This window comes from Rhinoraja longicauda, chromosome 11 (genome assembly GCF_053455715.1).
Source record: "Rhinoraja longicauda isolate Sanriku21f chromosome 11, sRhiLon1.1, whole genome shotgun sequence".
NCBI classification, from domain to species: Eukaryota; Metazoa; Chordata; class Chondrichthyes; order Rajiformes; family Arhynchobatidae; genus Rhinoraja; species Rhinoraja longicauda.
In genome coordinates, this window is record NC_135963.1 from 26,054,312 (window position 1) to 26,070,408 (window position 16,097).

Sequence of the window (16,097 nt, forward strand, 5' to 3'; positions counted from 1 at the left end):
GGAATGATGTAATTATACTGGAAAGCGTGCAGAAAACATTTACAAGAATTTTACCAGGTCTGGAAGGTTTGAGATACAAGGAGAGGCTGGAAAGGCTGTCCTTTTTCTCTGGAGTGCAGGAAACTGAGGTGTGACCTTATAGAGGTATATAAAATCACGAGGGCCATAGAACAGGTGAAAAGCCAGTCTCCCCCCCCCCCCCCCCCCCCCCCAAGCTTAGGGCGACTAAAACTGGAGGGCGTAGGGTTTTAAGGCAAGAGGAGAAAGATTGAAAAGGGACCAGAGGGAGCAAAATTTTCATAGAGTGCAGCACATACATGAAATAAGTTACCAGGATAATTTGTGAATACTCATACAATTATGACATTTAAAAGACAGTCAGGAACATGGTTAGGAAAGGTCTGGATAAGGGCCAGGCACAGGCTTGTGGGACTAGATAGATTAAGCAACTTGATCAGCACAGAGGTGTTCGGCCGAAAGGCCTGTTTCCATGTTGTATAGCTCAATGACAGAGCTTTTGTAGTATCCAGTAGTCTCAGGGATTATTGACATCACTTGGAGCTAATCATATTTTCTAAAATTGGTCTGTTTGATGCTGGGAACTTCAGGTGGAAGTTGAGCGGGATTATACATCTGTCAATTCTAATTAAACCTGCTTGAAAATGTTTCAGCTAGGTCTTAACTGCTCACATTTTGACCCCTGTTATTATCAAGAATGGAAATATTCTTGGAGTTTTGATGAAGGGCTGCAGGGCTTCAGTCTGAAGCAATAGTTGCAAAACTGCTTAGCTTTGTGCACTGCATCTGTTTAGCACAATCCAGTCCCAAATCACATCTTCATTCGGCTGGCACCCATTTTTACCTATACCTATTAACCATATAACCATATAACCATATAACAACTACAGCACGGAAACAGGCCCGTTCGGCCCTACGAGTTCACGCCGACCACTCTCTCTGACCTAGTCTCATCTACCTGCTCTCAGACCATAACCCTCCAATCCCCACTCATCCATATACCTATCCAATTTACTCTTAAATAATAAAATCGAGCCTGCCTCCACCACTTCCACCGGAAGCCCATTCCATACAGCCACCACCCTCTGAGTAAAGAAGTTACCCCTCATGTTACCCCTAAACTTTTGTCCCTCAATTCTGAAGTTATGTCCCCTTGTTGGAATCTTCCCCACTCTCAAGGGGAAAAGCCTACCCACGTCAACTCTGTCCGTCCCTCTTAAAATTTTAAAAACCTCTATCAAGTCCCCCCTCAACCTTCTACGCTCCAAAGAATAAAGACCCAACCTGTTCAACCTCTCTCTGTAGCTTAAGTGCTGAAACCCAGGCAACATTCTAGTAAATCTCCTCTGTACCCTCTCCATTTTGTCGACATCCTTCCTATAATTTGGCGACCAGAACTGCACACCATACTCCAGATTCGGCCTCACCAATGCCCTGTACAATTTTAACATTACAACCCAACTTCTATATTCGATGCTCTGATTTATAAAGGCAAGCATACCAAACGCCTTCTTCACCACCCTATCCACATGAGATTGTCCCAACATGACCGTCTGAATCCATCACTGAGGTGGGTTAATCCCTGGCTTGATTGTAACAGTAGAGAGAGGGATGTGCCAGGATATATTGTGCAATGTTCATTTCTGTTGCTGATGGTCCTCAACATCTCATGGGTGCCCAGTTTCAAGATCTTCTTAACACAACTCCTGTGTCTCGTAATTCAACCAAATTCCAGCCAGTTTTCTTTTAAATGCCTTCAAAGCTACAAGTTTCAATTCTTTCTTACAATAACTCATTAAAGACCTCGTGAAATGTTTTCTGCCAATCCATTTAAATAACATCCACAAACACGCCCTCACGACCTATTCAAAAAAATTCAATCCTGTCAGGCGTGACCCACCATTTCCCAGATGGACTGAAAAAATTAAGGTAACTTACAAAATAAACGCACAAAAATAAAGATTATTAACAAGGCAAAATGCAATTATTATTTACCTTTTTACATTTATGACTCTGCACTGATTGGAAACACGTTTGCCAGCAAATGGTTTAAATATACCTGGGTTGTTATGGCTCGGCAAGATCACCGAAACCAAACTAGAATGACGAAGGGAGCAGCTTTATAAATAAATGAAAATGCCCGATAACTTTACCTTTTCTACATTTGCAACCGAGTAATCCAGATTATCCTCGCTCTCTCCTCTTTCACGATCCATTTTAACCGTTCTGCGAAGGAAGAATATCACTATTGTTGCTCTTTCTCTTCAGTTTAGTAACAGCCCTGTAGAGATGGAGATGGAGATGGAGATGGTGGGGAAGGGGAGGGGTTGATGACAGTCGGGATGACCCTGTTCCCCAGCTTTCGCTTCCCTCCACCTCAGGGTAATAGATGAAGCAGCCCCACACGGCTCTCCTTTGTGTCCGAACCACCTCGCACACCCGCTTCCCGCTTTACGCTAAATTATGTGAAGAGCGATTCATCGTTCGCCTTTACAAATCACACGCACACACTTGGCGACAACAATGGCGATGCTCGGGAGGCTGCGGCAGCGGCAGCGGCAGCACGAGCACGGGCGGTAGCGGCAGCGGCTGCACGAGCACGGACGGCGGCAGCGTCGCCTCCTCCTCCTCTCCCCGGATCGTCGCTCACACCGCGGGCCTCCTCCCTCCTCCCTCCCTCCACTGACAGCTCCGCGGCTCCCGGCCGCGCCAAGGCGCTGGTCTGCGCAATCGCCGGCTTTCAATTAACCCATTAAGTCAACTATCGAATAAACCCTCTTTACTGTATTCTTTCACCAAAAAAAAGGCTGTTTTTGTTTTTAAAAACATTTTTGATGACAGAGTTATGAGCCGCCCTTCTGAAACAATGACACGGTAGCATAGAAATTGCCATGACTTACTCTATGGGCGTTGCTACGGAGAGAGACCGGCCGCCTGAGTGATGTCGTCCTTCACAGGGCCTTCCAGCATTCTGGGTGATGTAGTCCCACACTGAATCTCCCTATAGTCTGGGTGATGTAGTTCACATTGGGTCTCCATATAGCCTGGGTGATATAGTTCTACACTGGGTCTCCATATAGTCTGGGTGATGTAGTTCCACACTAAGTCTCCCTATAGTCTGGGTGATGTAGTTCACACTGGGTCTCCCTATAGTCTGGATGATGTAGTTCACACGGGGTCTCCCTATAGTCTGGGTGATGTAGTTCACACTGGGTCTCCATATAGTCTGGGTGATGTAGTTCACACTGCGTCACCATATAGTCTGGGTGATGTAGCTCACACTGGGACTCCATATAGTCTGGGCAATGTAATTCCACATTGAGACTCCCTATAGTCTGGGCGATGTTGTTCTGTTATGAGTCTCCCTATAGTCTGGGTGATGTCGTTCTACAATGAGTCTCCCTACATTCTGGGTGATGTAGTTCAACGCTGAGTCTCCCAATAGTCTGGGTGATGTTGAGTAGTTCTACACTGAGTCTCCCTATAGTCTGGGCAATGTAGTTCTACACTGTCTCCCTACATTCTGGGTGATGTAGTTCAACACTGGATTAAGTATACATTTCAAATGTATTCAGAATCATAGAATGGTTATATGTATCCTGTTGAGTCCATTCTGGCTCAATGTAAGAATAATCCAGCTGCTTCCTACTCACTACCCACCCCTCCCTCACAGCCCAGCAAATTCTTTCCTTTCAGATATTTATCCTTTTGAATGCTATAATGGAATTTACCTCCACAATTTCCCCAACCAGTGTGTAACATACTCTATCCACTTACCATGTTGAAAGTAAGGCTTGTCCTCATGCCACTTTCTTTTGCCAGTTACCTTCATTCTTTAATACTTGGTTCTTAACCATTCCCTCAATTAAAGCAATTTCCCATTATGTTTTCTGTTTTATATGTTGCATGATTTTAAATAATTGTATCAGATAGTCTTACAATTCTTTGTTCTAAAGAGAACAATAGATCCATGATAACATAAATCCCTCAACACTGGAATAATTTAAATAAAAATTTACTGCACGTTCTCTAAAATCATTAAATCTTTGCTCAGCTTAAACACCCAGAACTATACACACTCTTCCAGTTATGGCTAAACCAGTGGTGTGTAAAGATAGATCATGATTTCCTTGCTATGAGACACTATGCCTCTATAAAAAGCCAGGGTCCCAAGTGCTTTTTAACCACTTTCTCCACCCGCTCTATTTCTTTCGATGAACTACACACAAATCCTCTTCTTTGTTCCTTCCCTCATTTTTAAATTTGTCTTTCTAGTTTATATTGCTTCTTCATATTCCTACTATCAAAATGCAACACTTTATTTTCTCAACCCTTTCCGTCAGCCTATCTGCATCTCCTTAAAGTCTGTTCATCTTCTTCCTCACAGTTCACTATCTTCCAAGTTTTGTGTCAAAGCAAATTTGTAATTTGTGCCTTGTATACTTAAATCGAAGTTGTTAATGTACATTAAGAAAGGCAGTGGTCCTAGCAGAGACTCTTGGAGAACATTCTGCACTTCCCAAGCCAGATAAATAGTCTTTCACTTCTCAAGTAAAATTTTAATTTACATGGGGGATTTCTTTCAGAAAGAACTATGAATCCCACAAACCACAAACATATTTTTAGTGTAAATATTGAAGGCCAGAAAATTTAGGGAGAACATGTATGTTAATTGCAATGAATAATAATATAAATTGTTAATAAACTTACCTGAATATGTACGAATAATATAAGTATTAAAATCATGTATTGTGGTGGTAACTCTGCTGTTTTGCTACTTCAGTGCATCCACTTTAGTGGATGGTGAAAAAAATTATACCCTAGTTGTTACGGCAACTTGGATTCTTCTCATCGAGCCATCTCCGCTTGCCATTTCACGGAGGAGTGGAGTGATAGTTCTTGACGCAAACAACAACAGAGAGATCTTCACGATGTTTCAGTTTAATTAGTCATTTATTGAAGTAGTGATACAAACAGATTAGTATTTCTCCCGTCGTTTATTTGATAAGAACTGTATCTCGCCATAGCTTCTCGCCGTCTGAAGCATTATGTCAGTGCATTCCCAATTATACTCCTAATTCTGGCTCCTCCCAGTCCATATGTGCACATATGCCCATATATGTATTCATCTCACGACAACCCCCAAGTGTCCAAAAGTAATACAGCAGGATACAAAATAATATAATATGCTAAGACAGCTAATAAATACAAATGGCTCCGACATACCGGCCCCTAATTGTTCTAATTATATAACAAAACAATTACTAATAAACATTAAAAGGAGCCATAAAAAACTTCACACATAATCAAAACAAAGCATGCACTATATGTTGGCATCTAATCTACTTAAGTGATTCTTCAATCTTCAAGCCACCAGTCTTTGCTGTACTCAGATATCAGCCTCTAGGAGCAGACATATCTTCGTAATCGGTCTTTCCAAGATGTTGTTCTTAGTCTGAAGTCGAACTGTGCACACAAGACCTTGTGCATCTGGTATGGTCTCCAATATTTTGCTCATTAGCCAGGATCTACTTCAATCTTCTCTTCCAGCTTAAGAAGCGGTCTGCTGTTAGTCCTCTTGATGCTCCATCTGCAGGATTTTCCTTTGTGCTAACATATCTTCATTGTGATACATCAGTAGCATCCCTTACAAAAGAGATTCTGTTTGCTACAGATGGTTGAAACCGTTTGGTTTCGGTGTGATATACTTAAGCACCATTGTGCTATCAGTCCAGAAGATGGATTTGTCCAGTTGAAGCTGTAATTCTTTTCGCAGCATTGTGTCAACTCTGGATTTTCCCATTATGAAGTTGTGATTGTATTGCTTGACCAGAAGCTCCTCTAGGTTTGCAATAGATATTTGATTGACAGCAGCGGCAGGGCAGCCATTCGCATCCCTGCTGTCGTGGTATCTTCTCAGGGGACCATTGATGACCCATCCCAGTTTGGTCCATCTCCTTGACTATTGACCAGCTCCTGAGGTTCCAATACCTTGAGTAGGTCAATGTCAGAGTCTATTTCAGGAATCTTGACATCCTTCAAGTGAGACCATTGTTTCAGTTCTTCTTGTCTGGGAATGTTTAGCTGAGAAACAGGCAAGGTCTTTTATGTGAACACATCAGATAATTGAATAAAATCATCTTTGTCCAGACTAGATATTTCCAAACCTGAGATAAGACGACTGGTCACAGGCTTCACTTGATTCATGGTACCCATGAGAATTTCAGTCCTTGGTCCTGAAACGTTCAGCCTTCTCATCAAGCTTTCTGGGCAGAAGGTAGATGAACTTCCATGATCCAAAAATGCGTATGTTTGCAACATTGTACTCCCCTTGTGGCTCTTTACTCGTACTGGTACAATGGGGAAAATGGAGGTTTCATCACCGGCCCCAATATGCCTACACCCTTGAGATGGGTGAACAGCATCATACGTAATTGGCTTTTCCTTTTGTTCTGTATGTTCTGGTTTCTTTTCCTTGTCCTTTTGTCTAGTATGAAGTATTTCAGGGTGATTTTCTTGCACCTGTGCTTCTACCGGTTCTGCAGTTATTGCAAAACTGCCTCCTGCTGTTTGTGGCTTTTCTCTTGCCTTAGCAAAGGCAGGGCCTTTGACAGTTCTACTTTTCATAAGAGAGTTCATCCCATCAGATACCATCAAGCTGTATCTTGATTTCATAGCATGAAGTACATTGAGTCTTGTCTTGTTTGCTGCCATTGCAGCATTTAGTTCCAACCGTTCCTTCCGGCTTCTCAGCTGTTCCTTCTTTCTCTACCGTTCTTCCTCCATTTCAAATTGTCTTGACTTCTTCCTCCATTTCCAATTGTGTTCTCTTCTGTTCTTCCTCCATTTCCTCTAATTGTGCCTGATTCTCTTCAATTAACAATTCTGTCTTTCAATTGTTCATCTCGTTTCTTCTGTTCTTCCTTTCTTCTCAGTTGTTCTTTTTTTATTTTCAACTGTCTTTTCCTCTGTTCTTCTTCAATCTCACGCTGGCTTTTCAGGATTGCAACCCATTTCAAGACATAAGAGAACTTTGAAGTTCCACAACATGAAGAAAAAACATTTTCCCCTTGGGAATCCATTCTGATGTCGCCACCTTGTGGCTGAACAGATCTAAGTCCAAGCATACTTGTACTTCAATATCCCTTTAAGTGTTGACGTGATGTCGTATCTTCAAAGGAATTCAAAAACAAACTGATATCTTGCGATGCTCAATGTCATTTCTTTGTTCTCAGCATTTCCAAATTTTTCAGTGGCAGCTTTCCTATCCAACTTCTGAAAAACAGCTTTTCCAATAAAGCTTAATGCTGAACTTACAAATTCCCGTGCGAAGTCTTTCGAAGTTTCAATCTCCGTAGTCAGATCATCGCAGGTAAAGACCCTGATCAGTCTGTAGTATTCGGGACAGGCTTGTGAAACAAAACAATCCCTGTTCCGTTCAGTCGATTTCCAAGCTCCAGTCTCACTCCTAAAGCCAATTATAACTTTAAATGACTCTTTAGAGACAGGTCTACTTGATCTTCACTCACCGAGGTCAGTTTTTAGTTTTTATCACTCTGGCTGAGGTCATTCTTACAATGTAGTGGCAACTTGGATTCTTCTCATCGAGCCATCTCCGCTTGCCATTTCACGGAGGAGTGGAGTGATAGCTCTTGACGCAAACAACAACAGAGAGATCTTCATGACGTTTCAGTTTAAGTATTCATTTATTGAAGTAGTGATACAAACAGATTAGTATTTCTCCCGTCGTTTATTTGTTAAGAACTGTATCTAGCCATGGCTCCTTCATGTCTGAAGCATTATGTCAGTGCATTTCCAATTATACTCATAATTCTGGCTCCTCCCAGTCCATATATGCCCAAATATGTATTCATCTCACGACAACCCCCAAGTGTCCAAAAATAATACAGCAAGATACAAAATTATATAATATGCTAAGACAGCTAGTAAACACAAATGGCTCCAACACTAGTTGATATCCTCCCTGTAAGGATGCAGTAAATCAAAAGCAAAAGGCCAATGAAAAACTGAAGCATTTCAAGTCAGTTACATCAACAGTGTTTATATTTATATTTTCAATGAAATTAGTTTATTTAGTATGCTAGGAAAAGTGAACCAGAGATAACCAAAACTGATTAGCTGAAGTGTGGTAAAAGCCTTTCATTTTCACAATTCAATTTGAACACTGGGAAGATTCTCTGTTGTTTTTCTTTTACATTGTCCTGTTAAATTTCTAGAAGCAGTTACATCCTGCAGGTATAGACCACAGATTTGTGAAACCTACAGAAGTTAAACACAAATAAATTGTGAGTTTACTGTATAATCTGTTTCTTGTTATTTAATTATTTATTTGGGAGGTCAAATGCAAGTGGAAAATATACAATTAATGGCATGAACCTTAACAGCCTTGTGTACAGAGCAGGGCCGTTTTTACAGCATTATGGGCCCCCGGGCAAAGCAGTGTACTGGGGCCCCTACCGTTACTCTCCCCCACCCCCCTTTCCCTACCAGCCCCCCCATCGTGCCGGCGAAAAGCACTTACCGAAAAGCACTTAGCGATGGACTTAGGGTGCTACATTGTTGCGAAAAGCACTTACAGATCGCTGTGAGAAGCACTTAGTGACCGAAAATGTTGCGAAAAAAGCACTTATTGAACCTACATTTTTAAAGTAGTATTTATTTATTGCAAGTCACTTAACATACACAGATCAGCATGGGGCCCCTATGCTCGTGGGCCCCCGGGCAAGTGCCCATCAGGCCCATGCTTTAAGACGGCCCTGGTACAGAGGGATCTTGGGGTCCAAGCGCTTAACAAGTAGTGGCAAAAAGTAGATAAAGTGGTAAAAAAGGCATATGATATGCTTACTTTAATAGGTCAGAGCAGTGAACACAAGAGTCAGTTAGTCATAATGCGGCTTTATAGGTCTTTGGGTAGGCCATATTTGGAGTGTTGCTTGCAGTTCTGGTTGCCGCAATACAGGATGTGAAGGCTTTGGAAAGTAGAGAGGAAGTTTATCAGAGTGATGCCTGGATTAGGGGGTATTAGCTACAGGGAGAGGTTGGACACACTCGGATTATTTTCTCTGGAATGCCGAAGGTTGTGGAGAGACCTGATAGAAGTATATAAAATTATGAGAGGCATTGATAGGATAGACAGAATCTTTTTTCCAAGAAAGAAAAATCAAATACTGGAGCGCATAGCTTTACAGTGAGAAGGGCAAAGTTTAAAGACGATGTGAGGGGCAAGTTCTGAGTGCCTGAAATGCACTTAGAGTGGCCAAATTTCTAACTCCCCAATACGGGACAAGGTGACGTCACCGCCCGCTCCCCACGTGACCTCACCAAGACAGTGAATGTCGGTGGTGTATCGCAGCCCACTGGGCGACCGCTTCCCCCATGAGTGGCCGGATTACTGCAGATTAAAAATGCAAAAATCATTATTAACTCACGGGCCATACAAAAACTGACCGTGAGCTGGATTAGGCCCGCAGGCCGTAGGTTGCCGATCCCTGGTCTACAGCGTCCGGGCCTACAGCGCCACCCGAGCTTAATATGGGACAAGGGCGGTCTCGTACGGGACAAACAAATTTAGCCCAAAATACGGGATGTCCCGGCTAATATGGGATAGTTGGCAAACCTAAATGCACTGCCAGGAGTGGTGGTTGAAGCAGATATGTTAGTGGCATTTAAAAGATTTGAATAGGCATGTGAATATGCAGGGAATGGAGGGAAATTGATTATGTGCAGGTAGTCTTGCATTATGTTTGGCACGGATATTATGGGCCTGTTCTTGTGCTGCACTGTTCTATGGTCTATCAAGTTTAAATCATTTTGTTGTAGACACTTATCATCCACAAATGTCAGTCTTGATGATAAGCCTACCATGCAGGATCTTATCAAACACAATAGTCTGCATATATCACACAAATGCACTTCTGTCATTAATCCGCTAAGCTCTTTCATAAAAAAAACTCATGAAGTTCGTTAGATATAATTTGCCTTGAACAAATCCATCTGGCATTCCATAATTAATCCATACTTTTCAAGTGACTACCAGTTCTGTCCTAATTATTTTTCTAGAATGTGCCTCAGCACTGTCATTGAACTTTGTGTTTACCTAACCTTTTTGAATATGGGACTAGCATTTGTGACTTTCCACTCCTCAGGCACCACCCTTTAATCTATAAACATTTGGAAGAATACAGCCACGACCCCTGCATTTTCTGATAAAATCAAAAATTGGACCAGATTTAGTCTGATGAAGGGTTATTGACTTAAAATGTTAATTGGTTTCTCTTTCCACACATGCTGCTCTACTGGCTACGTGCTTCCAACATTTTGGCTTTTGTTTCAGATTCTAGCAGTCTTTCCCCCCCCTCGGCAATCTCTTCCCTTATTTCTCTCAACAACATAGAATGCATGTCATCAGGACCAGATGATTTATCCACATAAAATTTAGCAAATATTTTTAGTACCATCTTTTTATCAATATTTAACCCGTATGGAAGATCAACTACTTTTCTTTTATCTTTATTTTGTTCCAACATTTTCCAGACATTCAGTTAGTTTCTGATCTGGTGGTTTCATATGCTAATTTAGATTGTATATTTAGCATAGTTGGAGTTAAAAGTATTAAGAATTCCATGAGTAAGGATTTGAGGCTTGAGGATGGTTGGGAATCCAAAAGCGACATACATTAGGTGCTGCAAGTGAAATATTAATAATTATGTATTTGGGAATTTAAAAAGCTATAAAACATTAATATTGAACACAGTATAACATCTTTATCTTTTTGCAATCTAAGTCATGTATCTTTCTGCTAACAGTTGCTAATTGGGCTCTGATTCTAAACAATGGATGGCAAATTCTTGAGTAATGGTAGACTTAAAATAGAGGACAAACACACGTACAAGTTCCATATTGAGAGAAATTCACAAAATGAGAAAATGCGTGCCATTTTCTCTAGAAGCAGATTGTAGGTGCCAACTAAGGATTGTTAAACACCAAAGAGATAAAATCTCCCAGTTGTGTATGATATACAATTGCAAAGAGATGTGTATGCCATTATCTTTGAAGTTTCAGATGAGGCTGAGAAGAATCTAACCTTGGAAAAAGCCCTTAGAAGATCGAAGGAACTGCAGATGCTGGTTTACAAAAAAAGTTAAAATGCTGGAATAATTTAGCTGGTCAGGCAACATCTCTAAAGAACATGGATAGGTGACATTTTGAGTCAGGACCCTTCTTCAGACTGATTGTGGTGGATGGGGAGGAAAAAGCTGGAAGAGGGGCAAGACGAAGCCTGGCAACTGATAGGTAAATACAAGTACGGTGGGAATTAATAAGCAAATGGTTGAACATAGGCCAGAAATGAAAAGACAAGAGGTTTGAGATAAGGATAGAACAGGTGCGAATGGTGAAGGCAGACAAAGGAATACAGGTAGAAGGGAAGAAACGATAGCAAGTCTAGGTGGGTTATAGGGAAGAGGGGGGGAGGGGAGAATGTTGTTCGTAGGTTAGCCACATAAAATTAGATAATTCCATGTTCATAACGTTAGGTTGTAAGTTACCCAAGCAGAATATGACATGCTGTTCCTTCAGTTTGCACATGGACTCACTTGGCAATGGAGGTCCATGACAGAAAGGTCAGCATAGGAGTGGAAAGGGGAGCTAAAATGTTTAGCAATTAAGAGATCTAAAAGTCCTTGGCAGATGGAGCGCAAGTGTTCGGTAAAATGGTCACCGAGGCTACGCTCGGTCTCGCCATTGTAAACGAGGCCTATTCGGGAACAGAGAATGCAGTAGATGAGGTGAGAGGAGGTGCACATAAACCTTTGTCTCACCTTGAAGGACTGCTGAGGACCCTGGATGGATATGAGCGAAGAGGTATAGGACAGGTATTACAGTACATCTCCTGTGGTTGCAGGGTAAAGTCCCTGGGGAGGGGATGGTTTGTATGGGAATGGATGTAAAGCAAGGTTTTGCAGAGGGAGTGATCTTTACAGAAGGTAAAATGGGGTGGGGTTGGGAAGATGTGTGTAGTGATGGGATCAGGTTTAAGGTGGCAGAAATGTCAGATATTGTTTTGGATGTGGACACTGGTGGGGTGAAAGGTGGGGACCAAGGGAGCTCTATTCTTGTTCCATCTGGGGGAAATGGAAACAGAACAACAGGACACAATGTGGGTGAGGGATCCATCTATGATAGCTGGGGGGAAACCACATTTACTAAAGAAATAGGACATCTAGGAAGATTATCCCCTATGATCAATTTCTCTGTCTTTCCCTAATCTGCTCCCAAGATGAGGCTTTCCATTCTAGAACCCTGGAATGGAAAGCCTCATCTTGGGAGCAGATTAGGGAAAGACAGAGAAATTGATCATAGGGGATAATCTTTGCACGAGGCAGGGTGGGAGATGTAGTCCAGGCAACGGTGGGAGTTGGTGGGTTTGTAGTTGATGTCAGTCAATGGTCTGTTCCCTGCGATGGGACAGAGAGATCAAGAAAGGGGAGAGAGGTGTGAGGCATAATAAAACACTTTAGTTTAGTTTAGAGAAACAGCACGGAAACAGAGAATGACATAAAGATTGAGAAGCTAATCAAATAGAAAAATAAAATATTGCTGGTTTGGATACTTTACCATTATTCAAGGGAAAAGAAACATTTGTTATCAATCATGAAGGTTTTCAAGAGAATTAAATTTAGCTCAGGGTTACGGGAATCAAGGGATATGGGGAAAAAACCAGAACAGGGTAGTGATTTTGGATGATCAGCCTTGATCATATTGAATGGCAATGCTGGGTCGAAGGGCCGAATGGCCAACTCCTGCACCTATTTTCTATGTTTCTATGTAAAAGTCCAGCAAAAAATAAAGTGCCTAAAAACAGCACAGGAACTTCACCAACTTGCTATGGACCTAACACCCAAGGCCTCATCCCATTGATATCATCCTTGTGGTGAGCTCATCAGGGATAGAGAGGAAGTCAATATTTTCTGGAAGGAGCACTATGAAGACCTCCTCAACCGTGATTCTGTGCTTGAATTAAGCTCCTGACTGATGGAGTACAACCTATTGCACTTAGCTTGGCATTTTGCATGACAAAAGCATTTCCTCCGGCAGTATTAATTTGAAGGATTAGAAACCATGGATGAATTGTTTGTTTTCGTTGATGTCAAATCAGACAGCCGAGTTGAGAGTCAATGGTCACCAAAAATTGAACAATTTTATTAGCAGATTGAAATGCAGGAATCACATGATGTTTTGTCAATCTAGAAAATATATTTGCACGTTTTGCAAAAGTAGAAGCATGCAACTAATAGATATTGAATTTTGCTAATTTTGTAGTTGTAGAAAGGTGGAAATAGACCATTAATTAACTTACACTTTGTCAAAATCAGTTCAACAGCTATACCTTGATAGATGATTGTGCATTCCATTGTCACTGAAATTAAGTTATTTCACGTTTTATGCTGGAACAGAAGAGATCTTGAAATATTCCAAGCACTGTAATTCTTTATCTCTGATGTTTGTTTGAAAAGATAATTTTCTCAGAACAATTTTACATTGACATGTTTTACTTAAAAATAGCTTCATCTTGTTGTGCTGCCACAGACAGCTTGGTTTATTCTGCTGCTGCTTCCACTGCTAGGGGTAAAACATAACATATTATTTTAAAGCAATTATTTAACTGATAAACATGCAACTTCAATTTTTAGCATTTCTAAAGCAGAAAATTAACACTGCCTTACATGCTGGAATGTTGACTTTGTTGTTAACCAAAACAGCAGCTTGGATCGAGTCCATTATCAAGTACAGATTTTCTGGACCTTTCTGTATTAATTTGGAAAGTAGAAGATTAAAAAATGCAAAACAATGCTCACATTATGGCTACTTATTCCTACTGTTTTAGAAGGTATATTTCTGTATTTTCAAGTTATATAAAAATGTAGCCTGTATTTTTGAACTTAAATAGTTCCTTAAATATATTGAATGGCACACAGCATTGTAAAATCTAATGTGATATTATCATATTGAAGCCTAACTCAAATTTAATGTGTTTTTAAAAGGTTATTGTGGCTGCACATGTATAAGAATATGCTAATTTGTCTTGTTATTCAAGTTGTCTTGTTATTCAAGTTGACTGTCCCTGACCATTCATCAAATTACCGATAGTTAGGCAGTCAGATGATTCACTACAAATATTATTTTGAAAACAGTTTCTGCTTGTAAAATAAGTTTTTATATATTTTAGAAAAAGCATAACTGCAGATAAGTGATGGCAAAAATTAATCTGTTATCCATCATGTTAATATAATGATAATTTAAAAAATTACCATATACAACTCATAAAATGATTCTCCAATGGCTTGTCGTACTTGTTCTTCTACAACTGGAAATGTATGAATCAGGTACTGAAAATAAGATGTACAGGTTTAGTTCTTGTGCAAACATAAATTATTTAAAAACTATGTGATGGAAGCACAGCTCGATCATGCTTTAATGGAGGATAATGCATCTAAAATAGTTATTTTCAAAATAAAATATTTATAAAAACAAATATCAATTTGTTGCATTCTTAAGAGCATTCATTTTGTTGTGGCTGTTCTACTATGGGATTTAACTTATTGCAGTTAGTTTCTGGTTTCACCACTTCAGAAATTAGTTACATTAGAAATTCCTTAGGCATTTTGAGCCTGGAATGAACTGTACAACTGAGAGGCGGGAGGAACAAAGTTAATTATAATTCAGAACATCCTTCAAACAACTAATTTGCCACTTGAAATTCCAATATTCTTAAGTCAAGATCGCGTATGAATTAGAAGTAGGCTATTCATTCGTCAGAGGATGGTGAATCTGTGGAACTCATTGCTAGACTGCTGGCGATGCCAGCTCAATGGGATATTTTTAAGGTGGAGATTGACAGATTCTTGATTGGTAAGAGTGTCAGGGATTATGGGGGAAAAGGGTTTGAGAGGGAAAGTTTGATCAGCAATGACTGAATGGCGGAGTAGACATGATGGGACGAATGGCCTAATGCTGTTCCTATAATTTATTAATTTATTCAGCTCCTAGCACCTGCTGTACTATTCAATAAAATCATGGCTGATCTTTTGCCACGGTATCCTTTTCATCTGTATTCATATATTTCCATAATTCCCCAAATTTCTAAAAATCTATCAATCATTGTATTAAAGTCAAGAACATCTCTTATTTTTCCAAACCAGAATGATTGAGCCACCACAATCTTTCCTAAAGGAATAAATACCCCATCTCAGGAATCAAATTGGTAAAGTTTGGTTGCACTCTCTCTGCTCCAAGTACACCTTTCCTTAGTCGGAAGAGCAGATTTGTATGGAATATATTGAAAGTGCTGTCTCACCACAGCCCTATATACACCTACTCTTGTACTAAGATCCTTTGCAATAAAACCTAAACTTGCTTGCTGTATGTGCATATAAACCTTCAGTGATTCGTGTACAAGGATATGAGAGTCCCTCGAAACACCAACACTTTTCAATCTCACCATTAAAAAGCATTTTCCTTTTTTTACCAACTAAAATGGATAATCTCTCATTTTCCCCACATTATATTCTATCTATTATCTTGTTAGTTACACGCCTGTCTCTATCCTCTTGAAGTTAAAGCAAATTGAAAAATCTGCATTACAGTTCTGTGGTCTATTCTATTACTATATGCCGCACTACGGTAGAATGTTTATCATTTTAGAAATAGCTAAGTCTGTCTCTATAGTTGCAAGCTAGTTACCTTCCTATTTACTTCTCTTAGAAACTATTTTTTTGTCTGTACCAGATAGAAAGAAAATTAGTTCCAACTAGGCCAACTTTGACTGGTGATGCTTAATGTAGAATCAAATGAGATTATGTTACAAAACAACAACAATTACAATTTTGTAACCATTCTTGTGTTTTTTGTGTACATTAGCTGCCACGTTCACTTTACTGTCAGGATAGGCAACTGTGCACTACATTTTTAGAACCTTCCATGGGTATGAAGTACTTTGCTCTCTTCACTGGAACGGTGACAAAATCTACAAAATCGAAAGACTTCAATTAGAGTATTTG

At 40.2% G+C, this 16,097-nt stretch overlaps 2 protein-coding genes across 7 annotated transcripts in view; both read right to left on the bottom strand.

The window, feature by feature from the left end:
* ipo13b (importin 13b) overlaps nt 1-4,737 on the bottom strand; it is a 90,851-nt gene extending 86,114 nt beyond the window's left edge. Inside the window, exons 1-2 of one of the 6 annotated variants that reach the window (XM_078408502.1) lie at nt 4,729-4,737; nt 2,172-2,244 (exon numbers count right to left, since the gene is read on the bottom strand). In XM_078408502.1, coding sequence (XP_078264628.1) covers nt 2,172-2,234 — 63 coding nt within the window. In that variant the 5' untranslated portion in view covers nt 2,235-2,244; nt 4,729-4,737. Of the gene's footprint in view, nt 1-2,171; nt 2,863-2,918; nt 2,999-4,728 lie in introns of those variants that run through there. The other 5 variants (XM_078408500.1, XM_078408501.1, XM_078408498.1 and 2 more) reach the window with 5 other exon arrangements.
* Nucleotides 4,738-13,326: 8,589 nt separating this feature from the next.
* Nucleotides 13,327-16,097, bottom strand: part of armh1 (armadillo like helical domain containing 1) — a 30,664-nt gene continuing 27,893 nt past the window's right edge. The window contains exons 10-12 of the mRNA XM_078407959.1: nt 14,349-14,426; nt 13,764-13,845; nt 13,327-13,659 (exon numbers count right to left, since the gene is read on the bottom strand). Coding sequence (XP_078264085.1) covers nt 13,637-13,659; nt 13,764-13,845; nt 14,349-14,426 — 183 coding nt within the window. The 3' untranslated portion in view covers nt 13,327-13,636. The remainder of the gene's footprint in view (nt 13,660-13,763; nt 13,846-14,348; nt 14,427-16,097) is intronic.